This window comes from Lepisosteus platostomus, chromosome 21 (genome assembly GCF_059453375.1).
Source record: "Lepisosteus platostomus isolate fLepPlt1 chromosome 21, fLepPlt1.hap1, whole genome shotgun sequence".
In the NCBI taxonomy this organism is placed as follows: domain Eukaryota; kingdom Metazoa; phylum Chordata; class Actinopteri; order Semionotiformes; family Lepisosteidae; genus Lepisosteus; species Lepisosteus platostomus.
Window position 1 is genome coordinate 524407 of NC_142631.1, and position 27698 is coordinate 552104.

Consider the following 27698-nt stretch of genomic DNA (forward strand, 5'->3'; position numbering starts at 1 on the left):
CCTGCTATAGACCATTGAATGTGCACAGCCTGTGCATGCTTATACAGTAGATGTGTTTCTGAGTACAAAAATGTACAGCACACAACAATGCATGTCTATGAGACAGTGGAATTAAGACACAGATGGTGGACTCCCAGAACAGAGTTTTAGATGACAGGGTAATTACCACTGGTTTGTAACAAACCAAAAATGATCCATCTAACACTGGTCCTCAGCCTAGTCAGTATCCCTGCTTCCGGGATTTCTCCAGTTAAACGCTGAGGCAGCAAATGAAATATGACAGCCTGCAGACTGCAGACATGTCTATTTTCTGAAAGCAGCGTCTCCCTCTGCTCCCTCCAGACTTCAGAGTCTCTCAGTGAAGTTTCAGAGTAGAGTTTCTGTGGAGAAGTTGCACCCTCCCCCCCCTTTCAAAGCGGCAGTCTGCACTTAGATCCTCCACAACGCAGCCTGACAAGTCAGAAATTTAGGAAGACAAGGCACAGGCTGAAAACGTTACACTGATGAAAACTGCAGTCCCATGCACTCAAACACAAACCCTGACTACACAAAGTATCAGATGGTAATCAAGGAAGTAGTAATTGTGTCCGCCTGTGTCGTAATTGCAAAACTGCAATCAGAAGAATGAAAATAACTTTTTCCTTATTTCTTGAGTAAGTGAACTTTCTGGTTTCTTATCTGGATGTTTCAAGCGCAATCTGTCAACAGCCCATTCGTCTACAGTTGCATGGCAGGAACAGGATCTTACACGCTCTGGACTCTGGAGAACTGTTTCTTAACCACAGTAGGAACCGATTCCTTTGCAGGATTCGTCAGCGAAATGCACAAAAGCAATGCCTTCCAGTTTCAAGTGTCTACATGCATTGACGCTCTTTGGGCAGTTCTGCTCTGTGACCAGAGCTGTAAGCAGGTCCATCTCCCCGTTATGTGAGGACCAGAGAAAAAGTAAGGAGGAAACAGAGACTCTGTCAGTCCTGGCTTTGCTGTCATTCACAGAGGAGGCTTTTACCAGACCCATGACCCGGGCTTTTGCAAACCTGAAGACAAAGGCTGATCCTCCCAGAGACTCTGTAGGCTACAGAACCGACTGAACACTGTCGGACACGATGGATTAACAGCCCTTCCTGCCTCTTTCCTACTAATCTTATTAAGCATAAGAGTCCTTTTATATGGCACCCAAAAGCAGGATGATCTAACAGAAATGATTTAGACTGCAAATGATTTATTAACGTAATGAATATTAACCAGGCTCTGGATACGACATGAGAAATGAATTGTTCCTGTTACACGCTGGTAAGTGTAGATTTAATGACCTGTGTCTTAAACAGCTCTTGGCAATCTATTCAACATGAACTTGCTCGATTCTCTAAGAAAAAGTTAAAGGCTGAGTGACACTGAAGAGCTCTTGATTGCTATTTTCTTTTCAGTCCTTTGAAAAAGAAATGGTAAAAAAAAAGCTTTGTTCAGCTCTTAGTCTGGTCATCTGATTCTTAGAAAAACTTGTTGAGGGTTTTCCTCGATAATGCTGAGCTGCTGAGCTGTGGAGCAAGGCCAAACGCTTCACAGTTCAAAGCTCTCATTAGTGGAAGATTCTGTTCCAAGTGAAGCTTCAGTTAAAGAAAAAAAAACACAAAACATCTACTCCGCTGTCACTCCTATCTTCTTTGTTTTCAAATAAAACAAATATAAGCAAAAAAAGCTAGTTTATTAATAATTTCATGCTGATTCGACCCACAGGCCAGCTGGGTTTGAGTCTCCTCCAAGCTCATTCTTTCTCGGCAGCAGAGGGGGAGTGTCAGAGGCTGTCTTCGCCGGCGGAGCAGCTCAGCTCCGAGGCGCATGAAATGTCTCAGATTTACAGGGCTCAGGGGTGGCTGCACTTATGAAGCTGCTGCTAGGCCATCACTCAAGCCAGCAACGTTCCTCTCGCCCCTGCCTGCAGCCTGCAGACGCCTCAGAGCTCCTTGTTTTTCACCGCCACAGCACAGCCCCAGAGCTCAGAGGGAACCAGGACTATAACGCAAAAACTAAAACTGTCCGAGCTATTTATAACCCAGTGGTCCGTTTTCAGCCTGACCCCAGCAGCCTCGTCGTCCTCCCCCAGCCAACAGCAGAAGAGACCTGTGCCCGCGCCCGTTTACCAGATGTGCCCCGGAGCCTGCGATCAGATCCACCAGGCGCCACGCTGCAGGTCAGCGCTGCTCGGCGAGGGGTGGAGATTTATTAGGCAGCGCGCTCTGCTGTGGAACTACGTGCACTGAAACGTCCCAGATAAGACACGATCAGGAAAAAAAAAAGGAAAAATACACGAAGATACAGACACTAGCATTAGCCGAGTGACTCTTCTTGACACGATGCTTCCTTCCAGCACAACTCTCCAGCAGAAGCAGGCTGCCTCTGTGCAAGCAAGCACACAATGGAACATTTTACTCAGCGGCTTCAAACTCAGATCTGAAGTCATCTCACACCGTTCCTCTTGTCCTTTCTTGAGGTGCTGGATGATTACAGGCCCGACAGATGTAAAGTGTGAAAGCCAGCGCAGATCTCCCTGCAGGGTGAGACTGTTGAAATGGCACAGGGCCTGAAAGGGTCAGCCCAGGCTACCGATCATTCCTGACAGGCTCCTGGGCGCAGGTGACCTCTCGGCGCTCCTCTCTGCTCTGTTTCTGCATCTTGAGCGCCATCCCGTCTCCTGCTATAGAGGAGCAGCTGTGCCTTTTCACAACAAACTGAGAGCAAACTGTTCCTTCCTGCTGCTGAGGAATCTCTAGATTAAAATTGAAATACAGTCCAAAGCCATTCAGGTTTGTTCAGATAAAGGAAATGCTTTAATGAAAAGGAAGACACAAATGCGTCCAGACGAAGGGCTGTTTTTCATGCAAGACTCTGTGGAAAATGTCAACCGGTACTGCTAAACGTCACCCCCACCTGCTGTCATGCAGTTACAGTGTCCAGTTATCCCAGTTTGTTATTCTTTGGGGGAGGGGGGAGTGAGGCAAGCATGTCTGATGACCCGACGTCATTGGAAAAACTGAAACAACAGCCAGGCCAGGTGGTTTCAAGGATCAATGCAGCACCAAATGTGTGAAGTTTGCATGATGATACATCTGTCCATCTGTTTGATGATACATCTGTTTTGGCTTCCAGACCACCCTCCCCCTCCGATCCACCAGGGTCTGCTCATTCACGCCATCTGCTGGACACTCTGTCCAGAGAAACCCACCTCTGGCAGAGCTGCTCATGTGGCTGACCATTCTACTGCCATGGTTACAGCAGCTTTTATCAGACATTTCTGATGTTTCTCTGCCAAGAGAACTGCCTTCACTTTCTGACCAAAACAGTTTAGTGCACAAATCAATCAACTGCTACAGAGAGGAAAAATAGCTTTACAAAATAAGACTATGGCAGACATTCAGCCTGTGTATGCAGACTCCTGCACCATCTTCTGCTCTGGAACGTATCAAATACCTTCACCAATGACTAAACCCGTTACAACGGACCAGCTACAAAATGTTATAATCTCGAGTTAACAGATAACTCTCTTCTCTTTGCCGTACAGACAACATTTACTTAGGTCACAAAAAACAGGTCTGGAATCTTTTCAAATCCGTCATCGTGAATTGTTCAGATTGTATGGAAACGTCTGTCCCGAGCTCACAGCAGCGCTGCAGAAGAGAAGAGGACTGGGACTGGGACAGAATTGACTGGCTTTCCCACTGGAAAAGCCCCAGAGATGTATCAGCGCTTCAGAGAAAAGCCACTGAGGAGCAAGAAGAGCCTCTCACTGCACAAGGAGTCATAGCTTTTCTTGAGAGACGAGCGGTTTTATTTTTAGTCCCGTCTCATTCTTAATGGCTTTTACTTGAGCAAACCCATCTGGAGGTAGAAAAACACATCTCACAGGCTACTGCACAGAAGCAAAGTGTTGCCAAACTCTTGGAGCACAATTTAAGCAGAGAGGTACCACTCAGGGGGATGGCTCTCCATACTGGCGATGCATTCTGAGCTCTCAAAGACACATGTGAGCAATTGTCTAAATTCAGCTGCCTCTCAACTGCCGCTACCTAAACAACCTGCCTTGTTATTACAACATGTGAAAATAATTCTTTTGCAATAAATCTGAAAAGGCTGTGTGCTGCTGCAGACTCTCCCTGCAGTGTCAGGCCGTGCTCTGTCTTATCTTACTGCCTTCGGGACTCTGACTGCTCTCTGCGGCCGTCTGAGAGCTTAAGACCATGTATGGCTCAGACACTGTTCACAGCTCAGTTAAAAACACATTTTCTTAATCTCTCTTTGTACAAAGCATCAACTCCTGCCACAGCAGTCAGCATATCAAGGGCTGTTTCTTAACAAATGCGCCAGTTCCTGAAAGACTTCAGAGAAGGATGCGCGGTGCTGTAATCCCAGGCTGAAGGAAGACAGCAGCACAAGCCCTCTCTCCACTTCCTGGCCTGGGAGGACAGGCGGAGTGGCAGCATGTGGGAGCCACATGTTTCTCTGCAGGTGCAGCTGCAGCTCATCCCTTATCCAGGATCTCCAAAAACACTTCCTCTTAAATCCTACCACGCACAACCCCCGTACTGGAAAGACTGAGGGAGGTCCCCAAGCGCAGGTGGGGGTGGACACACACTTGGGATGTAAAAAATGCTCGGTGCGCAGGCCAACAGTGTAGGAACTTAGACACAAATATCAAAGTCACAGCCGCACTGCAACATGACAGGCCCAAAGGAAAGGGGTCAGTTAAGGTTACTGTCAGACTGTTCCCGCTTGACAGTATGTTTCATGAAGCCAGTGCTCTCAGATTTCCCCTCTGTTCTTTGTGGAAAACCGACACTGTTCAGAATAAGGAATGGGAGCCCAGTAGTCCACAGCACATCAGACAAGGGCCTGTCTTGCTTACACTGATGACGCTTTCAATAACACACCGAGAAAAGAGCTTGCAGGGGACAACCTTCACATTTCCACCCACGACATCAGAGACGGGGTACTGTTTGTCTGAACAGGGCCCAACGGGTTTGACCACTCCAGCACTTGTCTGCCTGTGCCATGACATCAAAGCAGAACAACTCCCAGAATGCCCCGATACAAGCTCTGACAGAGCAGAAAGCGCAGTGAAGCTCAGCCCTGATGCATTCCCCGTGACTTCACATGTCCTACCGCAAGAAGAAGCCCTCCAGCTCAAGCGCTTCCCGCTACTATACCGCGACTGGGAACCGATTGCTGAGTCTCCTTGGGGTGTGGGCACCTTCATGACAAGCAATTCTGAGCCCCTAGCGGCACTCCACACAGCTCTCCCCCAGACGAAACGGAGCGCGAGTCTGAGCTCAGAAGAACAGCCCCCACAGAGAGCGCAGAGAGCAGAGCTCACCCAGATACGGGATGCAGGGCACCATCTTCAGAGCCCTGATGTACTCCCTCATCCGCGTGCAGTTCTCCTCCTTCGACGTCAGGTAGTCCAGCTTCTCAAAGGTGGCCTTGTCCTTGCGGCTGATCAGCTGCAAAATAAAAAATAAAATAAAAACCTAAAAAAAAACAGCAGAACCATACCTTAGCCAAAGCTCAGACATCCTAGAGACGTTGTTATTATTGTTTGCTGAGGCTCTTGTATTGATTTAAAAACAGCACAACTGAATGAGAATTTGTGTAGAATCTGCTCTCTGTATTCCTGGCTCTTACTTTTATTTTTGATTGTGACAAAGTATTTTTTTAAACATCCTGACTTCATGAAGCCAAACTAACTTATACAAGAAATGTTGGCTACTCCTCCTTTAAAGTTGGAAAATTTTCAAAAACAAAAGATTTATCTTTATAAAGGATAAGCTGTAGGGAAACAGCCCTGCCATGCAGTGACTAGCCATGCCATCTCCCTGACAGAAGAATAAGCACCTCGGTCTCCCTAACAGAAGCCAACCTGTCTATGCACTATACTGTCACTGCAGCGCAGAAAACAGCTGCACATCTCTCTCTGGCATGTGTGGGCAGAATCTGTCAGCGACTTCCAGTTTCCACAGATCCGTCACCCAGACTTCAGACGGTCAGTGCAGACAGACCTCCACTTCTGAGGCTGATTTTCAAGCAAAGAAAAGGAACTGGCATCTCTCATTAGCCCAGGAAAACCACCTCAAGTGCTGTTCTAATGCATTCAACGTGCGCTGCTGAATGTCGACAGTTCTCACTGCCCTTTTTTTCAAAACAAGTGCTAGAAGAAATCATTGCTGGTTTAGTAAAGAGTCGTTAACTGAAGAATTTTCCTTTTCCTGACTTGGAAACATGGCAACTAATCAATCTGAAAACTGGACTGGATTGCCTTTATGGAATATTTGTGAAAAAACAAATTCCTGTACTGTACTTCAGTTCTGGTTTATGCACATGACTAAAATATTCTCTCTTCCCGTTCTAAAGATGCTGTCAAGATGATCACGGCGGCCTGCACGAAACACAAATCTGGGATTCCATCGCCTGCCAGTGTCCCAAGGGGTTGGGATTCAGAATGTATTTACCTTTGCGATATTCCCTATTTCTCTTGTGGCCTTCTATAACAGAGGAGCTGAGCCTAAATCATGCATGACGGTACGCTCTGTGGGCGCACAGTTGAGAGACCAGTCTGAAAGAGCGAAAGTGCAGACGTTCGCACAAGACGAAGAGAGTAAGATCAGCTGTGTTCCATCATTCTCACTACAACGGGTTCAGCACACAGGTCTCATTGTCTAAAGGGCTAGTTGTGGAGACAGGCTAGTTTAGGGTTAGAATAAGGGGTTGTCTAATGGACTAGTTGTAAGGTCAAGCTAGTTTAGAATTAGAGTTAGACAATGGGTTGACTCTCCCATAACTTTAAAAGCGGGTCAGCTTCCCATACAGGTGATGTTAGAAGGGAGAAGGCCGGCGCAGCTCTCTTTTCAGCCTCTCGCCCAGTCTTTGCACTCTTTTTTTTATTTTCCATGATTCCGGGTCTGGGTTTAATACCGAAATAAACAGTAAAACACTGAACCTAAATGTATCACAAGAATGCAGCAAGAAAGTACACAGGGAGAGACCGTGGATTGGTCTGGATTGCGGACCGAGAATAGCAACTGTTCCCTGTTCCCAGCTGAAAACCTGTGATAGTCCCTGCTGCAGATAGCCTCTTCTATTACTCAATGGTATCTAAAAGGTCAGTAAATGTCTGCACCTGGTGGCACCACAATGGGCTGAGACTGCCTTTTCATATGAAAAACCGCCTTGCACATTGCAGACTGCTGCCGGCACACTGATGCCGTGCCTTTTCATGGCTTGCCAGACTGAAATTCCACAAAAACCTAAGAACCTTAAGAAATAATACAAAAGTAGTACAAATAATTCAAAATATTTCTTCTACCCCACAGTGTCCTGAGTGCCCATGGTGTCTGAGCACAGCAACTGAGCACACAGCCCTTTGAAGTGCCATGGTGCGCCCACCCACAAGCACGAGTCATAGCAGGTGTCCCCCGAATCCACCTGCCCGCATAAAACAACATACGACGGCACCAAAACAAAACAGAGAAAAGCATATTGCTTTTTTCACCACACACCCTGCTTTGTAAATCGGCAGCCCTGTTAAAACTGAAGAAAGGAGCCATGAGCTGCTTGCGTGAGCCCGGCACAGAAAACCCAAGCGGAGCGAAATGGAAAATGCGCTCTGACACAGCCCTGGTCACGTAGAGAGACCAGAGCACCGCATTTACACAGCGACACGACAGTGCAGGTCAGGCTCGGCCTGCGACACCCCAGGCAGGCAGCAGTCCTGAAAAGAGCTCGACGGAAGGCATGAGCACACACCCGACTGTTCCTGAAGGAACAGAAAGCCCGGTCGACAGACATTTCCTGAATTTGTTATGCTTTAACAAAAATAATGGGCATTTAATTGGAAAATTTCCTCCAAGGACAATGAAAAAAAGGATTTGAAGTTATGACGCTGAATATTGGCTGTGGGCTTTAATGATTCTGATGTGTTTTTCTTTAACCTTTTACTTTATATAAAGGACTGTAAACTTCACAACTAAGTTTTTCAAATGATCTTTCAAATACATACTGCAAGCTCAGGCTAGGGTTTTCTTATTCTGGAAATTTTAGCGTGCAGTTATGTCTTTTTGTAAGCCTCAGCTGCACTAGTAGTGTGTCAGATCAATCAATTATGACTAAAAAAAACTGCAAATAGACTTCTCTACTTAACATGATTTCTTGCAAGCTATGCAGAATAAATTCAAAAGCTACTTTGTATAATGGTTTAAAAAACAGGCTTGTCAGCATCCTTGTGTTATTGCTGGCATCCCGGGCTTCATAAAAAAATCTATAAAAAAAATCTAAAAACTATTTTGAACGCTCAAAAACTTGGGAGGTATCAATTTCTGCGAGGTGCACAAGCACAGACATTCCCACAACCAGCAGGGCTCGTGGGTTTGAGATTCCACATGCGCCAAATGACATACTGCAACACTGAAGATAATTCCATTCCACCGCCCAGAAGCTTCTCACTGAAAAACACCTGACCCTGCAGAAACGCAAGGGAAACGGGTTCCAGCCAGAGGAGCTGGAACATCAGGCTCGGACAGAAAAGCTCAAGCACCAAGTGGAAAGAAAGCGCGGCAAAGCAGTATGGTGCGGTCTGCTTCCACCACAAAGGCGTAATTCAAACTGCAAGTGTGGAACTTCAAAAAAACAAAGTCAAGTCAAAGCCTGAATCCTGCAGTCCTATTGCACAGCAGGGGATTCTGGAGATCACAGGTTCCCCTCTCGAGCCACAGTTTGGCAGATCTCCCCCCGCGGGTGTCTGCAAGAGCTTCCACGGTCCTGCATTCTTCTGTGGGGAAGTTTGATTAGTTATCACCCTCTCCCCATTTTGGGTCACAGAGAGGGAGCCTTCAAAAAAAAGGGAATAAAAAACTATAAACTGCTCTCTTAATGGGCTGGAACCAATTGTGCCAAAAATTATATGGCTCTTCACCAATCAGTTACACTCAACACTATGCATATAATTAGAGTCGCTCCTAATTACATTATTTTAAAGTTCAGGGATTTCTGAGTTTAATGCAGGGTATGTTCTCTGCACCATCAGCCTCTAGCCCGGTTAACATGATATTTACAATGCAAAGCATTTCAGATCCAAGGAAACAATTATTTTGCAAAACGCTGGAACAAGTGCCAGGTTTGCCAAAGAATGCATATTTCTAGACTGTGGAACAGTGCACTGCTCTTCCGGCTCTCCTGCTCTGGGATGGAAAAAGACAGGACTCTTCACCCTGGGGTTAATGTGGGGGTGCAGGTTGGTCTGGGATTCTCCGGAGATGGAGCACATCTGGAGGGGACACAGCGCCCTGAAACATCTGCAAACCTTTTCCCAGCAAAAATTTAATTTAACTTAATTAACGATCGCTTGTGTTTAAATTGCGCTTCTACCTCGAGGGATCTCAAAACACCTCGCCTGTAGAAGGAGCCCAGTCCTGGCTGCGCCCTGGGAGCTCGGTATGTCCTCCACGATCTCCCCAAAAAAAAAGATACCAAGCTGAAAGAATAGCAGTAAAATCTTTTAATAACTAAATCCTGCTTCTGACAGATATTTTGAATCGAGTCGGAAGCGGAGTCGTATGTCTTGAGCTGTGGACGCGTGGCCACTCTCCTCCTCCGAAGGGCCGAGCGCAGCGGCCGACTGCAGGGCGGTCACCAAGGTCACGCAGGGGTCAGGGCCCCTTTACAGAAGCAGCTGCACCTGTGAAAGGTAGGCGTGCTCAGGACGGGCCGCGCTTCGAGCGCAACACCACCTTCTTCGGGATAAAGGTTGGGAATGGTCTGACGGGTACAGATCAAGGACTGCTTCAGGATCAGCAGTGAAACAAGGACCCAGGACACACAAGCAACGTGTCAACGTCGGGTGTCCAGAACAAGCTCGCCAGCTCGCCATGGTCCCGATTCCTTGGCTTCTTTCAAGAAATGCCCGGACGACATCTTCGGGTCGAACAGCTCCCAACCGAACGCCACCCCGTGGATCCCTGCAGTCCAGGCTGCATGACAGCACCGCAAACAGCAGCAGCAACAGGAACGTTTTAGAGAAGCAAATTAAAAACAGCTTTTGGAAATTACAGACTGGTTTTTCACCAGTGTCTGCTGGGCGACAGTATAATCGGGTTTGAGAAGTAAGGCTCTTTGAAGTTTTTTCTGAGGATATTACTGTTACTTCTTTCGCCTAGTAGCAAGATCCAAATAGACAGACAGTACCGAGTTGCTTTACATTACAAAGTGGTTACATGTGAGTGTATATCGTCCATGTGGTAAACATTCAATTTCAACTTCTAAATATAGAGCCTCATAAACAGCTCTGATGAACTGCTACAGCAGCTTAAGGGTCTTCCAGTAGTCTGTGATTACAGAAATTAACTTTTATATGGAATATTTACTTTTCTTCCAAGGAGACAAGACAGAGTTAGAGTTAGACCTCCCTTTCAAGAGCCCATTTCTTAATTTAAAAGGGCTCCGTCTAAAACATGAGAGGAAGGAATTTTATAGTCGAAGTAAAAAGTCAGCTGTCACAGCAGCAGAACTGTGTATAACAGTTGTACCAGTATCCAATATAGTAACAGCTGTGGCAGGAGTAGTTGCTGAAACAGTTGCAGCAGCAGGAGGAGACGCAGAAGTAATTGGAATAGTGCAAACTTCTGACACAGAATTTGCAATATTAGCAACTAATAGCAGCAGTTGTGTATCATAGGGTTCTGGGTTCAAATCCAGCTTCAGTAGTCTGTGTGGAGTTTGCATGTTCTCCCCAGGTTTGTGACAGCATTTGCTGAGTCTGCTGGATTTCTTGCACCACCCCAATACTGGCAGGCTAGGTCTGCGTCTCCACTCTCAACAGTCCCTTTAAGAGGGGTTGCAAGGGGATTCCGTACTTGTGGGGCACGTTCCCAGTCCAACCAGTACTGGCTGCTGGTCTGTAGAGAAACAGGATGGACATGATGGGCTGGAGAGCCTCTGCTTGTCTGTGGACTGATGCTCTGATGGAAACGACACAGGCTTCCCTACGCTTTTGCACCCTCTAGTGGAAGAGAATTATAGTGCAGCACCAGAAAGTTTGTGCCTGAGTCCAGTGCATGAACAGATCTACCCCACACCCCTGCCACAGGGTCACAGCATGACGAGCTGCTGTAGGGTTGACAGTAGATCTGTTTTATTCTGAGTCAATTTGTGCTCTCTTTGTAGCATTAACAAATGTTCCCTTAGTCTCACAACTGCACAATGCACAGGGTGGGAAAGCATAAGAATATTAAAAATGGCAGGAGGCCATTAATCCCATGTAGGTCTAAGATCAAGATCCCTTAGTTTGTGAGACTTTAATAAGCTATTTTGTTCCGAGGTACAATAATGTTATTTTGATGTGTTCTTTTAATAATGTTAACAAAGGTTTAATTTGGTAGAAAAACTTGTGTTGAATGACAGTTAAGGAGTATTGTTATAAAAAAGTAAAAAGCAATATTTTCTGAATGGGTTCTTGTATCAGCTGTAACAGGCACGCAAAGACTCGATCCTCAGTCTTCCAGCAGGAATAGTGCTCAACTGCACTATTAAACATCTAGAAATGCAACTCCTATCAATATGAAGGATCAGGGCCACTGCCAGTGAACTGGTATCGACCACCTCAATGGAACATGAAGAAGCCAGAGCACAGAGGTGTTGCATTTTTCCCTCTAAACTCTGAAACAAAATGTCTGCTAGCCAGACAAACTCTTACTGTGCCAGCCAAGTCTCCGAGGTCCCGTCTTTCCACGGACTAGAAATCCTTCACGTATTGACTTTTCCTCCTCAGCTCTCAGCTGACACTTTAAACTCCACACCCGTTGCCAGTGAAAAAGAAAAAAGAATAAAAGGCAGAAAACGTCATCTGGGGGCTGAGCAACATCTCAGTCCTAACGAATGTCCTGGCTTACAGTCACTGCTGTGCACGCCACACCGTCAGCTAGAATCATTAAAGCTGAAAAGTGATTTACGAGAAATAATTCTGTCTTGGACGCTGAAACACCTTACACTGTCGTTGAACACAATAAGCACCGATTCCTCACACCAGCTCAGCACAGCCCTCAACCCGATTCCCCACACCGGTGGAGCACAGTTCTCAACCTGAAGAACTGCTGTCTGGGCGACGGCAACATGCCAGTAAGAGGTTAATGGAGCGATCGGGATCTGTGTTACTGCCCCATCCACAGCTCCTGAGCCTGAAGGAAGAAACACTCCAATTGAAACCAGCTGGTTGGTGTGGAAATATGGGAAAAGGACACATCCATCAGTGCCATTCCGCTGTTTCGTTAGCCCCTCAGCAGTCAGGGACTCACACGCTAGGAATTCCCTGCAATTCTTTCCCTCAGCCACAGGCCTGAACGTCCCTCTCCACACCCCGAGATTGCTGCTCTCTGTTTTTGACACATTACAGATTCGCTGTCCCTCACACAGAACTGTCGAAACATCCACATGCAATGGTTACAGATGAGAGTGGACTACATGGGCCCAGAATCTCGGAAAGTCCCCCCCAGCAGTTTCTGGAAAGGAAATTGGGGGAATCTGTTTCAGCACCCCAGCCTGCCAGGTTGTTCTGGACTTTCACGAACCACGTAGAGACACTCCTCCTGTTCTCAGTCTTAAACATACCGTTTCCTAATTCCCAACTTTCCTGGTCAGAGCAGGCAGAGACCCTGCAGAGTATCTATTAATTACAGAGCCAAATCTCAGCAAACATTTTGGTTAATTGTGTTTAAGAACTCAGCTGAGTCTTAGATAAAACATGTTAAGTTTAAAAACCATCTGTCAGATATCAGTCTCCTCGATCTGCCTAAAGGCACAGAAACCCTTCAACCTTAAGCTTATTCTCTGGTGTTCGGGACATCAAGGGTCCAGCATCTGAGGGCAGAAGGCAAGGAGCCAGGGTGGTGTTGAAAAAAACCAAAATGGAGGTTTTGACATGGGGAAAGGTGTCTTCTGTTCAGGCCAAAGCAATTTTACATGCAAAACTCATGAAAATTGTCCTATACCCCTTGCTGTTGAGTTACTCTGTCTCTTGCCAATTTTATTTTCAGTGCATAATTCCTAGTAATAATTTTTGGTTTGAAAAAATAAACTACTTCTGCTGATCTTGCACTTTAAAGAGAGCCATTCTTTAAAGAAGACACATTAAAGACAGCATGAAGATTAGTGAAGGAAAAGGAGGTACTTTAAAGAAAGCTGCTGCTTGGTTATGACTGTAATTTAGTCGGAAAATGTCGTCACTCTGGAAGCCATCAGCATGATTCCTACCAGTTGCTCTCTTTATCTCTGTCAGCCCAAGTAAACTTTTATTGATAATTATATGGTGGGGCTCCAGTCAATGGCAAGGCCGCCCAGAGCAGCCTTTTCAATTAGAAGAGAAAAGCAATGCATACTGTCATCATATTCCCAGTCATATGCAACTCATTTAAAATAAGTGGCCATCAGATATCATTCAATAAAGCTTAGAGATCTGGCAGCTTCGTATTTCACAAAAGACCATTTTTTCCGTTCACACGCTGGTCAAAACCCACTCGGAAACAGGCCTTTCCCAGGCAGAAGGTTGTGTGCTGTAAATCCAGAACGGCAGACCCACGTACATTCAGAGAAAAACACTCGTCCCCAGGTGCAGCCCCCCTGCATTACTGAACATCCTGCTGCCGCGTCGGCAGATTACAGTCGGCCACTGCTGGTGGTCAGCTTGCCTCGCAGAACTAGCCAAGTCACTCGGGCCGAAAGCTAAACCTTACATTGTTCCGCAATAAAATCACAGAATTAAACTCGGCAATAAACACCATTAGATCAAGGGTCGTTACGCCCGTGAAGAAGAAAAGAAATCCAGCAGTTCTTTTACAGTGGTTTCTGAACGAGCCCGGGCCCTGACACACGCGTGGGAGGCCACACAATGAAATCCAGGTCTCTGAAAGCCTTCCAGCTGCACTGTAAAATGTGGCGCATTTGTGAAAGTTCATTACAGCATCAGCAGTCGTGAGCAAATCGCTGAAAAGTTGCTTCATCCCACCACCGCAGTCATTATAGCTGAGTTGTGAAACTGCTCATCTACAAAGAAGCAGGAAAATTCTTATGGCTTCACATCTACAGGCCTTCTACGCAGCGCTGCAGGGCCTGTGGGGTCAAGAGCGGGACTCTCTCACAAGGTCAAGAGCAAGAGGGACAAGAGGAGCGTGGGCTCAGTGCTTGGGGCCACACACGCAGCAGGACACTTACTGCCCAGGTCTTGCTCAGTCTGAAGATGGGGGCACTCTGCAGCGCTGACACCACGGATACCAGCGAGTGAAGGTTGTTCAGCTCCAGCAGCTTCTGAAAGGAGAAGTGGGGGAGGGGGGGGGGGGGGCATTAACTTCGATCAAATCCACCGGCACAAGCAAGCAGGTCCGCTGCTACGGAGACACACGACATTTCCTCTCTCCCTCCTGCCCTTTGAAGACGCAACCGCTAGAGCGATCTGTAAAATGTTCAGGTGATTTCTTGTCAAAAGTCTAGAAAGAAACAGCTCTGAAACACCCCCAGACCTAGGCTCACCTGGGATGTAATTTAAATACTTTTCTGTCACTCAAAAGTTCTTGGTTTTTTGAATCATGAAATCTTGTTTCTCTTACACTCATTTTATTTATTTTTGCCAATACTTTCCATGCATTCATATCTGAAGAAACACACAGTGCCCTTTCTGCCTGAAGCACTGAAGAGCTGGCTCGTTCCTGAACAGGTACAGGGCTGCCACCGTGCTGGCCGAGACCCCCGTCCCCGGGGAGGGTGGCTTTCATCCAAGAACAAAGAGGGGCCGGTGGCCCTTTCTGCTGCTGAAACTTCCACGTCTCGCCTGAAACCCAACGGCCAGCGCCCAGCCTCCAACTTTCCACTAAAGCTGTGGAAAATCCTCTAGCTTGCAGCTCCGCACAACAATCCCACACCAAAAAGGGCTTTTGTTTCAATGATTTTCTAGAAGGGTATTAACACTTTTTTATAGCCTCCTATTTTTCCGCCATATTACTAATTTCTTTTAAGCATGGAAAGGCTGTGATGTCACTGCCAGCCGGCTGCCATCCTCCTGTCACACTGACCTCGGTTGCAGAGAGGCAGCATCCAGAACACTGTTTCTGTCATGAGCACACCTAGATAAACCACTCTTAACCAGGGAGAGACCATCTGTCACATGTATAACTTCAAAAGTCACATTTTATGCATATTTAGGTTTCAGCTAATTCCCATTAAACAGGCTGACTTGTACATGTTTTTGCCAAATATTCATTTCACCCGAAAACTGCAGGGATTTTAAATCTTTTTTTTTTTAAAAAGGTGATTTAGATCCTCATGTGTGTAAAGCCCATACAGAAGCCTGAAGGTTGGGAATTGAGGAAGAGAAACCGCATACGACGATCTGGAAAAGAGGAACAAGTATAGAGAGTTCTGGAAGATGGAGTCTTTAGCTGGACTCTGCAAGGCAGCAAAGCTCACTGTTCCCCTCGGAAAAAACAGTCCATATTTGCTGAAACAGCTTTTCCACTGCACTTGAATATTTGTATCGAGGCAGTTTCCCTTATTTAGTTTTTAAAAATATTTTGAAAGCCTGGAGTAGCCGAGCTACCAAGACTGTGCAAACTCCTTGCATTGCGAAATGACTGTGCCTCTGGACCTTTTTCTGTGGTCGTAGCAGAAGCTCAACTCCCTACTGCAGGAAACGCACTCGGACACTTTCTAAGGCATTTCTGACAAGACTGCATGAGCAGATCACCTAGTTACCTAAATCGGCATTTTCAGAGAAACATAAGTAGAAATTTGGTTCAATAGGATAAATAAGTCTAATACTGACTCTACTAACACTCCAGTTAAACAAGTTAATGATTTATTATTTTATTATTTATTTTTAATGTCAGAGCTGTTTAACAAGCACACTTTTATATCTGCGTCGTTAAAATAGCTTTGCTATTAACGGCAGTCTCCCTGCTCTCCATCAGCTTTTATTTAGACTGCTTCCAGCAAAGTGCACATTTCAGCACTAAATCACAGTTTTAGAACTTTCCCCTGACAGCTGGCAAACCTAATAAAAAAATAATGAAATAATACAACCCAGCAAACGAGAATAACATTTGCAGATGATCGCATGAGGTTGGAAAGAGACAAGTATCCCGCTTTTTAATGGGATGAAAAACACTGAAAAAACTGGAGTCAGTGTATTTTTATTTGAGCATCACTAAAAAATGCATGCATTACCCGGCTCAGTTCAATTCCCATAAACTTCTATAGAGTTTGGTTTTAAAAAAGTCAAAACAAAATTACATAATGATGCTATAAAACTGAATAAAAAACAGCGCACTGAAGTTGACCAATGTTGGGGAACAGACATGAGAAGTATTTCGCTTTCCATGTCCCTGTACGTTGATTAAACAATGGAAAATATTGTGCAGGGCAGTATTTTAAAACATTCTGAGATATCAGGGAGCGCTTTGCTGGGTCAAGCCTGGCCAGTGTCAGTGCCCGCAGCCCCTCTCCGACACGCAGCCTGTGCCTGAAGACGAACACAACACGCGTGGCTACAGTATCCCAACACTGCGCCCGCCTAGCTGGGCTTCCAGGCGGTCGCTCTCCAGGACCCCTGGACCAAGTGCAGAGCGTCGGCTCTCTGGTCCTCTCCGGTCCGGTCCCGCAGGCACCCCGAGCTGGAATCACAGAGGGGCGCCCCGGCAACAGCACCGCTGGAGTCACAGGGGGCCAGAGCCTGTGAAGCACCATATGCTTGACCGCCCCTGGCCAGGCTGTGGGCACAGTGAATTGCTGATCCCTTTATTAGCCAGGGGATAGCAGGTCTGATTCAGCGGACAGGTTTATACGCTCCTTGAAGTACAAGAGAAACTGCTGACACACTTCCAGGCATCCATCACGTGTCACTCAGGGCAGGAACACAAGCCCCACCCCTGTCCACAACTGGACGTGCCAGAAGAGCCAGTTTCCAGCTTCCTTGCTTATCACCTCGCTGGGACAACTGCATGCAGAATGAAAAAACAACACACAGTAAATTAAACTCACCTTTGCGATTTTTATAAAATGACTCAGTATTTCTGCACGGATTTTTAAGGTCTGTGCTGTCAGTATCTCTCTCACCACCCAGAAGCTGACCTGCAGGAAAAAAAAAAGAAATTATTTTTATTTACTATTTTGCAACTGCAGTATAACAAAAAGAAAAAAAAACACCCACACATGCCACAGCTCTTCAGAGAACAGAAATCAGTCAAAATTAATACTGTATTTTACTTTCCAGGAAGATCATCAATATATTTACACGGTAGAAAAAGAGAACACTAAGCTCAGGAATGTTTATATGGAACTGTTGTTGCCTGTAATTGCATTTGAAAAAAAAATACATAATTCAAATTAGCTAACCGTGGGCCAATTGTATTACATGCTGCTGTAGCAAACCCTCAAGGTCAGGGCTCGAACCCGAGCCGTCAGCCCGGGCAGCGGTGCTCACGAAGTACCGCAAGGCCCAGGGCACCTGGCAGGAGGCAGACCGCTGTCCTGGCGTGGCGCCAGAGGGCGCCCAGTGTGTCATTATGTGTAAAACAACCCACATTCTTCAGGTCTGTGATTTTTTTCCACTGTGGGAATCCAACTTAAACTGAATCCTCTACGTGAAATGAAAACCGAACTCTTCACCACTAACTAGAGGAAAATCCTTCTGCGAAAAAGAAACGGAATGAAAACAATCTTCGCAATTTTGAGATGCATGAAGAACTTTTATACAGATGCTATCTCAAAGAAAAAAAAAGACTCCAGAAAACAAACTGGAATTCTTTAATTGTAACTGTTCACTAACCACAGAGCGTCCTCCAAGCAGTCTGGCAAAAACCTCAAACCAAAAGGGTGTCAAATACAGTTAGCCGTACTTCTAACATCCCATAAGCCCTGTGCACGCGAACCGGGGAAGAACCCTGCAGTCTGTGCTGTCAAGTCCTCAACAACCAGGTAAACCCAGAGCAGAGCCATCAGCTGCAGCCTTAAAAAAAAAACTGAACCTACTGGAGTGTGAATGTTGCAGCAACCTCCTTCACGCTTTCCTGTTCGGGGTGAAAAAAAATGTGTTTTCGGAAACCGCTGCCAAAGAGGAATGCACACGGTTTCGGATGAAAAGGTACAACCACTGCATGCATAGCTCTGGACTCGAGATATTCAAGAACTGCGGTCCTGGTCTAAAGCTTGAACTCCTGTGTGTTTTTAGAGCAGCAGGGGCACCAGCCAAAGAAAGGGAAGAGCAGACAGCTCCCGTGCTGGCTCAGAACTACCAGGAGGCAGCACACAGCACTAACATCTCAGTGTGCATCCTTCTCATCACCAATTGATTCAGGGAGCATCAAAGGCCCACTGCGCTGGTTCTGCTCAATCAAGAGCCCAGTGAAGGCCCACTGTGCTGGTTCTGCTCAATCCAGAGCCCAGTGAAGGCCCACTGTGCCGGTCCTGCTCAATCCAGAGCCCAGTGAAGGCCCTCTGTTCCGGTTCTGCTCAATCCAGAGCCCAGTGAAGGCCCACTCTGCTGGTTCTGCTCAATCCAGAGCCCAGTGAAGTTTCACAGCACTGGCCTGCCCGAGGCTTCAGTGATGAAATGGCTTCAGGGCCTCCACCTGAATTGTTCCAACACATTTAATAGACCTGCAGCTGATATGCAAACTAACAGCATGATTGCCATTTCAATAAACACACAACAGTACCTGAAAGACAGCTCAAAGATTATACAAAAGCATAAGGTTACATCTGCAAGATGTTTTACAAAATGTTTTTGTGTATTGCGGGGGAAAAAGCATTAAAAAAAATGACATACTTTAATCTTCCTGAGCTTTATAATGTGTGATGTGGCAGGGCAACTTATGAGGGTCAGTGAACAGTATCAGTGGTTTAACAAAAGATTTTCAACACTTCCCGTGTCAAACATTGGATGTTTATTTTAAGATAATGTCTAAACTCTAAATACAATATACAAACTCCAGTTGATTTGCCAAAGTCTTTTGTTTTTCTGTCCAACAAACAGTCAAGCTCAGCCTTTTAGGGACTTTTGTAGATAAAACAGCGCTGGGGGAAATGTGCCAACAGTGAAACACAAGACATGAACCCGATTCAAATCAATGATTCATTTTGTGCTGTTAAAATAAATGTTTAAAAACTGAACTTGAACACTTTATCATAGTTTTGCCAGAGAAATGCACTGTAATTTCAACAGCTGAACGTTGTGCTGGCCTGAATATGTGGCAGAATGGATGTTGAGTCCTGAAACAGGCATTGACAGCCTCCCCTCAACTTCTGATCAGAAGATGAGGCGAATCATTTCACTCTTCACTTCTACTTGCCTTGAAGGTTTCAGGGAAGCACACTGTTCCCCACAGGAAAAGAATGAAAGGCCCTGCAGCAAAGTTCCACCACCCGTATTTTCTTGAAGTCTCACTGGACAGGAGGAATCCCCTGACAGGTATCAAGGCGACACCATCACCAGTGATGACACCTCATGAAAGCTGACCACCACAGTGACCACAGCATGGCTGTAGACACTGGGAGACAAAGGCAGACCTGGCTGTCCAGACAGGACAGGCTCAGTGACCACAGCCTGACTGTATAGACCCGGCTGCCCAGAGAGGACAGGCTCAGTGACAACAGCCTGGCTCAGTGACCACAGCCTGGCCGTAAGAACTGGACAGGCAGGCCTGGCTATCCAGAGAGGACAGGCTCAGTGACCACAGTCTGGCCATAAGAACTGGACACAGGCAGGCCTGGCTATCCAGAGAGGACAGGCTCAGTGACCACAGCCTGGCCATGAGAACTGGACACAGGCAGGCCTGGCTATCCAGAGAGGACAGGCTCAGTGACCACAGCCTGGCCATGAGAACTGGACACAGGCAGGCCTGGCTATCCAGAGAGGACAGGCTCAGTGACCACAGCCTGGCCATAAGAACTGGACAGGCAGGCCTGGCTATCCAGACAGGACAGGCTCAGTGACCACAGCCTGGCTGTATAGACCCAGCTGGCCAGAGAGGACAGGCTCAGTGACAACAGCCTGGCCAGAGAAACTGGGCATAGACAGACCTGGCTGCTAGCAGGAAGAAGCAGAGACAAAGATAGACGTTCTGCAGCACTGAGAAATATTCCATGATCAGACAAAGATTTTTCCCTAAAATAGCACATCTCAGAATTCCCACACCTGCCAGACTGAGAACAGCTCCCAATCCTACTGGGAAAGGAAACTCAATAGCAGCCCAGTGTGTGATCTCCTGTCACAGCCTGAGGAACACAGAGTGAGACTCTCAATAAGACTGTTTTGTTTCAAATGTCCATAAATGTCTATTATTTATAATGTTTTCGTCATAAATGTCTAAAAGTTTAGCTAATTGTTGTTGCTTTGGCAACACTGTGATTCATTGGTCAAGCCAATAAATCTTCTAAATTGAGAGTAATTGTGGAAAATAGGCCTTAAAGTACTGTTAGCACTCCAACAAGTACTGTTATTACCGCGCTGTAATTTTTGAGTCATCAGGCTCTCATGATCTTTACAAAACAGAAATGTTTACAAGAACTTGACAAACTGTGTGTGAGGTTTTATTCTGTGGTCTTGCTCTGGTCTTCTCTTCACTACAACACACCAACTGCACACGCCTTGAGACACATCCTTAACCCTCAGGGCTGTTTCACACACTGTGTACACAGTTACATACAGAACCTTTTTAATGGAAACATAAGCTTAATGAGATCAAACGTTTCTGAACTGTTGTCGAGAAACTGACCTGGGCCCTTTCCTTAGGCTTCCAAAGTTTAGCTCACACAGTGGAATACTTTCACACAGCATTTCCAACACTGCTGGACTGACCTTTAAATATTGAAACATTTTCAGCCAAAGTAGAAATTTTTGTTTCCTATAGACTGAAAAAGTAAATTTCTTGCAAGTGCGTAAAACAACGTTTCATGATCGAAAAATACACATACAAAATCAATAAATCATAACTATAGTTACAAACGAGAGGAGGCCATTCAGCCCAATGAGCCCATTTGAGGTTGTCTGGTAATCAGATTTATTTATTAATTTGGAAGAGGTCATTAATAGTAATATTCCTTAAGGAAATGTTATGGCAATATACCAACATCAGGCTTTCAGTTTCATTAGGATCAATCGCTCCTTCATTAAGTGTTATTACTGTATAAAGACCAACGTGAGTCATAAATATATTGGAATTCTGGAAATATGTCAACTGCAATTTGGAAAGACTGATGATCTACTCATTAATATTCCTGGGAGGTGCTGAGCTCAAAGGCCAGCGAAGAGAGCACCGACACTGGGCTCTGCATCCTTCCTGACACGACTGGCCTTGGTGAAGAGAACACTTGGAGAAAACAAAGAGGCCAAGAGAGAGAAAAGGGAGGGAGGGAGAGAGCGAAGGCAGGCTCTGCGTTGGAACGGTAATTGCTCGTCAGTGAGCAAATGCACACCAGGGAGTCTGGAAGTCTCCACGTGGCACTCTTCAAAGACAGACGCCTGCTACCCAGCATCCCGGCTGCACTAATGCAATCCTGGACAGAGACAGACCTAATCGCATCCCCTCTGGATGTACAGCACAGCACGTTTTGATAAGTGACTCTGCTCCAGACTTAAGGCTATCTGGGGATCTGACAGCCCATAGGAGAATGAATCTGGGCTGCACTCCAGGCCTAATGCGAATTCCACGGTGAAGCCATGTGAGCCTGAATATCCACACAGGGAGCACGAACCTAAACTGGAATCCAGAGAGGATTTCTGGGACGATATGAAAGGGTTCTGTGTAAACAAAGAGCCTTCAAATGCATCTCCAGGGATCTATTCCAGTCTTCTGTAGGAAAGGGATACATACTGGCTGTGCGTTTACCAATTTGCTCTGTGATGCTCCACTAAAGCAGAGTACGGTGTAAAGTACTCAGTTTAGGCATCACCTGAAAAGAAGAAAGTGGTTTTATAGTTGCCACCCACACAGGTGCGTGTAAAGGAGTGTGCATTAAAAAACAACTTGGCAAAGTCTTGTTACCGTTGTCACACTAGTGTGATTGAATATACGCAGGAGAACAGCTGGTCTTCCCTCGTGAAAGGTCTCCTTGGTAAGTCAGGAAGAGTATTTTCACCTCGGCACTCCCCTGGATCAGCGCTCCGCAGTTGCAATCCTAAGAACTAGCACAGGTGTGGTCTATCAAACTATATTCTGCCACAATAAGAAATCCCTGAAAAGCCTCATTTGAGATACATGGCACTTAAAGTCTCCAGGTTATGACAAGAGTCTCAGTTCCTACAGGCACTTGCGGTATCTGCCACTTTCCGAGGGGCTGCTCCTTCAACAAGACCTGGACCGCGCTTGTTCAGCGATGGGGAACCAGTCACGCAGACAGTGAAATTCCCCTCAGGAGGCACGACTCTTTTGTCTTGTCCCAACAGCCTCACTTCCACCTGCGCCATTTCCTGACAGTGTGATGTTTTTAGAGCACAGGTATCCCCGACTCGCTATGCATCACTCCGCACACAGATTTAGCAGATGTGCGAAACGGGCCAGAGCAGGAAGCAGAGGAGAGGCAGCCCGGCGTGTGAAAGACCCCCCCGCTGCCGGCGCTCGTCGAGTCCTCCTGCACGGGTGGTCAAGGCTGTGGAGCTCTACCACACAGAGACTCGCTCTGCTTAGACCACTGAGCCAAAGGCCAGGAGCCAGCAAGGCAGCGTGTGCTTCACGGAGCTACAGAAATAACTACCGGCATGGGGCGAGAAACACGACTGTGCCTTTAATGTCGGTACAGACCCTTATTCCTGCAGAACTCTGTAAACTGTAAGATTTGTATGTTTTACTTTTCATTTTAAGGTCAGTTCGGTGCACACGCAAAAAAAATTGTTTTGCATCATTTGTCAGCACAAAAATCTTAAAACCAAAATTATTAAAAATCACCGTCAAACGGAAACAAAGAAAAGAATGAAGACTTCAAAATACAGTAACAACTTTCTGGTAAAATTCCTGGCAGGAACACTGGGAAGGAAAGATATTGAAGCATTGGCTCTCTGGTACAAATAGTCAGGAATTATTAGACGACGCAGACTTTTTAAGAAGAGAGCTCCCATCAAGCAGCGCACATGAGTGAAATAAGAAATGCTGCTCTTTTCTTGTGTGTCATCGCAGGTTTAAAGATTTAATGTCTAAAATATGCAGCAGCAGGTACAGTATAGTGTAAGTCCTGCTGTCTGCTCTTAGCGAGGAGTGAGTTTTCGGTACACCCAGAGACGCTCTCACTGATCGATAGCTAGAGTGTAACGAATGAGTCCTATTTGTCACACTAATTTATTAATTAGTGAATAACCCTGTTTCAGCTACCGGGGTCCAAAGCCTGCATCTGCAATTCTGCATTAGCTCTTGCGGTTCCAGAACACTGAGGAGGCAAGAGCTGACTAATTTTCACTCCCACAATTCACAGCGACTACATGCTCTTAAAACACACCATTATCCTGAAAGGTGGCGTTTTAAGAGCAGGATGCGGACTTGGCCCCTCACACACAGAACTCCTGCCTCTCCAAACACTAGTGTAGCTCTGCGGCGAGAAGATTTGGGTGGCCGTGTACGACGAATGAGACCCCAATTCAATTAGATTCAGAACTGGAGGAAATCATGTGGGGAAATGAACCGTCTGAGCAAGGAGCACAGCAAATTGTGTTCCTTCAATCCAACTCAATTATTTCCAGCCCACAGAAATGAACAATACAGCGAGTTCTTTTTTTAACATCGGGATTTGGCAATTAGTCTTACCCTCATAATTCATATGTTGGAAAATACACCCCATTTATAGTCTGGTTGAGAAAATGCAGACGTTGAACAGCACGTTTTAAAATTAAATTTTAATAAAAAAACTAATTACACCAATAAAAAAATCTCCAAAATAATTATGAAGCTAGATATGAGATCACATCGCTAACAAATACCAAAACCCAACACTGACTCATGCCAGCGTTTCTCCATGCTGCTGTGCACTGCCTAAGGGCAAGCAACTCAGGCTAAATCCGGCTCTCCTGCCTGTCGGATTTAGGAAAACGCAAAGTTCCTGCTGGCGATCGGCTCGTCTGTCTCCTTTGACAGCAGTTCCACATCAAATTGCGATGAGAACTGAAGGATTACACAATGTACCCTCAGCCATGGAAAAACTGACGGTCCTGACCACTTTGTCGGATCCCAGATCGCTGAGTAAGCATCCCAACTCCCGCATATTTACAGCGGATAGGGACTTGAACAGAACTCTTCCACAGATACAGCAGCTGGCAGAAAGCTCCTTCTCTGTAATTTCACATCTGTTATTGAAGCTGCCAAACGGAGTTTAAATAAAACCGGCTCACAATTTGTGAAATCAGCTGTCGGTATTTGCGTCCTGTGTTTTGCGTGAGTGCGAACTGGCGGCAGTGCTGCCACCAGGGACGGGCACAGTCCGAACCATTTCAACGCCAGTCTGCAGACAGATGGAAACTAACAGGATTCCTGAATACAGGCAACTCTGGAACACAGTATATACAGATGTGCATATGCCAACATTCACAAAATGGTCAAATAAAATTCTTTCTGTTCTGGTTATAACTACAATGGAAAACAGAATTTTGAAGGCATTATTTACCATATTCCCAAGTTTTACAAAACACTTTGCATGTGATTAATTCGGTTAACCACTGGGAGCATTTGAAGCACATAGCCGATTTCCGAAACTCCTCTGCAGAGCCGCTCTCACCTGATTGAACCTTCTTGTGAAAGCTACCACGTTGGGTGCGAGGATGTGCTTCTCCTTCTTATTCCACCCACAGCTGGCCAGCTCCTGGAAAGAAGATCAGAGAAGACTGTCACTGAGGCCGTCCCCAGCACCACTAACACAGAGCACTGTCACTGAGGCCGTCCCCAGCACCACTAACACAGAGCACCGTCACTGAGGATGTCACCAGTGTTACTTACACAGGAACAAGTAGAATACCTATTACTATGACATTTAGAGTCCACATGCTTAAATACAGAAATCCAGATGAAGAGCTATAACCACTTAATCTCAGTGTATTACAGTGGTGAATAGAATGAATCTGCAAAACAATTTCAGTTTTGTAGACAAATCTATTAATCAGGGCAGTGAATACTAGGATTTACACAAAAATAACGGGGCGACTGTAAGTGATATTAAACATTTGGTAGCAATTACAACATGGCAAAGTGTTTGTTCTCTCCCACCTCCGTCAGAAACAAAATATTTAAATACAGACATAATGAACCCAAATTATGCAAGCAAACCTTTAACTGTCTGAAACCATTACAGAGAACATCTGCAATATAAAAGTCTTGGTCTAATTAAGTGAAAATCTCTGTGAAATACAGGCTGAACATTCCACACCCCCACGTAACCAAATAGGACCCTACCAGCAGCTGCTGTAACTAAGCATTCCTGTACTCGAACCTAAAGATGGAAAATAATAAGCCTATTTTTATAGTCCGGAAAAGGAGCACCGGGCTGTATGATCCACATACTGTATGAGTTGAAGTACTTCAGGTTATAAACATCTGGTGCTCAGTACCTTCTTGATAGAATAAGTTTCACTTTTCGAAAATCAGTCATGCATGACAAATAGTGAATTTCCTCCTTTTGTTAACATAAAAAGCAATTAAGTTTTGGCTGTAAATATAATTTGTAAAAAATGCATTTTACAAACCAGCTCAAAAAGAGTTGCTACATTCAAAAAAACATTTAACTGAATCACTGAGTGGCAATTAAATGCAACATCGCAGGGCAACATGAATTAACCCCTCTGGGACCTATATAAGCACTTAGAAGAGGCTTTCGCAAGAACTGCTTTACTGGAGCTGCAGTTCAGTGGGGGATGAGATGGGTCCCCCTCCTATCCGTGAGCAGTTTGGAGACCCCTTGCTCTATAACATCAATCCACTCTCTAACCACTTGATCCAGTTCATGGCTGCGAGGGAGCTGGAGCCTCTGCTTGCTGTTTTCCCAGAAAGCTTGTTAACCTACCAGTATGTCTCTGGACACAGGAACATGGAAGAGCATACGAACCCCACACAGACAGCACCCCAGTCCCAGAATTCCACCCAGGGCCACAGCGGCTGGAAGGCAGCAATGCTGACCCCCTGCCTCTATATCATTCATGCAATTACTGCTACTACCAAACTCCCATTTCATAAGGAGAACCCCAGTCGGCATGGCTCGACCTTTGGAATACCATCTGTACTGCCAGGGTCTCTGTAGCAAGACTCTGGCTCCATCTCAGTCACCGCAGCTCCCTGCCTGGGGTCATGGGCCTGGGAGCCGGGATTTATGGGAAACTCCACAGCTTTCTGACATTTATGAGAATTTTTTTCAGGTTCACTTCGAGTACAAAGGTTCATTTTTTAAAATAAAAAATACATATATATTTATTGATTGGAAGACACCAACAGCATACAGAGTGTAAAACCATCTGGAAATTACAGCTTTTGTAAACCAATATTTCTTAGTGTGTTTTCTGAAATATGAAAATATTTTTACAACTGGCCTGTGTTTTGGGGGGAATGCGGTAAGTTAAAATGCTTTAAACTTCATTTCTGAGTTTCTAGTGTTTGTCTCCTGCCAGTTCCCAATCCGTGTCCTGACAGAGCACTGACTACTAGGTTCAGGAATAACAAAAAAAAAATATTCACCATGATTTATTTGGAATTTGCGAATGCTGTGCATCAAATAAATTAATTTCGACAGTGACACTTAAGAAACATCTACTAATACAAAGGGTAACGCAATACATGCCTCAAGCAACTTGGCAAAGCTCATGACTTGGTGCTTCATTTATTCATTGTTAAGAAGTACAGATCCTGGAACACATGAGCTGCCTTCCATGACTATGTGCACATCCTACAAATATTTTTTCCCCAAGATGTTTGCACATAACATGGAGACAGTTAAGCTAATAAGAACTGCCTACATTCTTATATTGCTTTTCATCCCAAAGTGCACTTTTCCGCTGCTGACATGCAGCACCACTTGGGCGACACAGCAGATCAGGAGAGGAGAGGGAACAAGCTGCACCAGGCAAGGCCAGACTGTATCAATCCAAAGCAGTAGCCCGAACACCGGAATAAACGCACCTCCTCTTCCAAGCCCATAATCAACAGGTAGTCAGGACACTGGCTTCACAAGCAACTGCAAATTTTCCTGAAAACGTAATAATCACAGAATAAATGGGACTGAATGAACCTTTCAGTACCAGCCTTTAAAACCAACAATTAGCTGCTTTGTTTTAGCAACCTTTTCAAGCAGGAGATCTAGAAAATCTTTTACTGGTGCTTGTTTTATTCTTTTGCTTTAAATGATCGGAATCCCAAACAGTTCATTGGGCTCGTTTACAAGACTCCTTTGCCTTCATTTGTGTATAATCACTGAAACAGCTGCCAAAATAGTTGCAAATTTTTAAACCAACCCAGGGGGCTGCACCTGTTTGGTTTATAGAGCTGAGTCCCCTGCAATACAATTACAGAATAATAAGACCTCTCAAATTTATGATTATGTACCTGCTTTCTATTAACCAATGTCTTAAAATGAAGCCAGTCTCGACTTTTCAAAGTCATTTGTATCTAAAAGGCCAAAAGCATTTTTAGGACAGTTTTTAGAAGCAATTTTACGTT

At 45.5% G+C, this 27698-nt stretch overlaps 1 protein-coding gene across 3 annotated transcripts in view; it reads right to left on the bottom strand.

Moving 5' to 3' along the window:
- The window catches only part of ralgps1 (Ral GEF with PH domain and SH3 binding motif 1), a 144961-nt gene that overhangs the window by 81783 nt on the left and 35480 nt on the right, over positions 1-27698 (bottom strand). For all 3 annotated transcript variants that reach the window (XM_088615142.1, XM_088615141.1, XM_088615140.1), the window contains 4 exons: positions 24778-24861; positions 17062-17151; positions 14245-14337; positions 5369-5495 (listed from right to left, as the gene is read on the bottom strand). In XM_088615142.1, coding sequence (XP_088471268.1) covers positions 5369-5495; positions 14245-14337; positions 17062-17151; positions 24778-24861 — 394 coding nt within the window. The remainder of the gene's footprint in view (positions 1-5368; positions 5496-14244; positions 14338-17061; positions 17152-24777; positions 24862-27698) is intronic.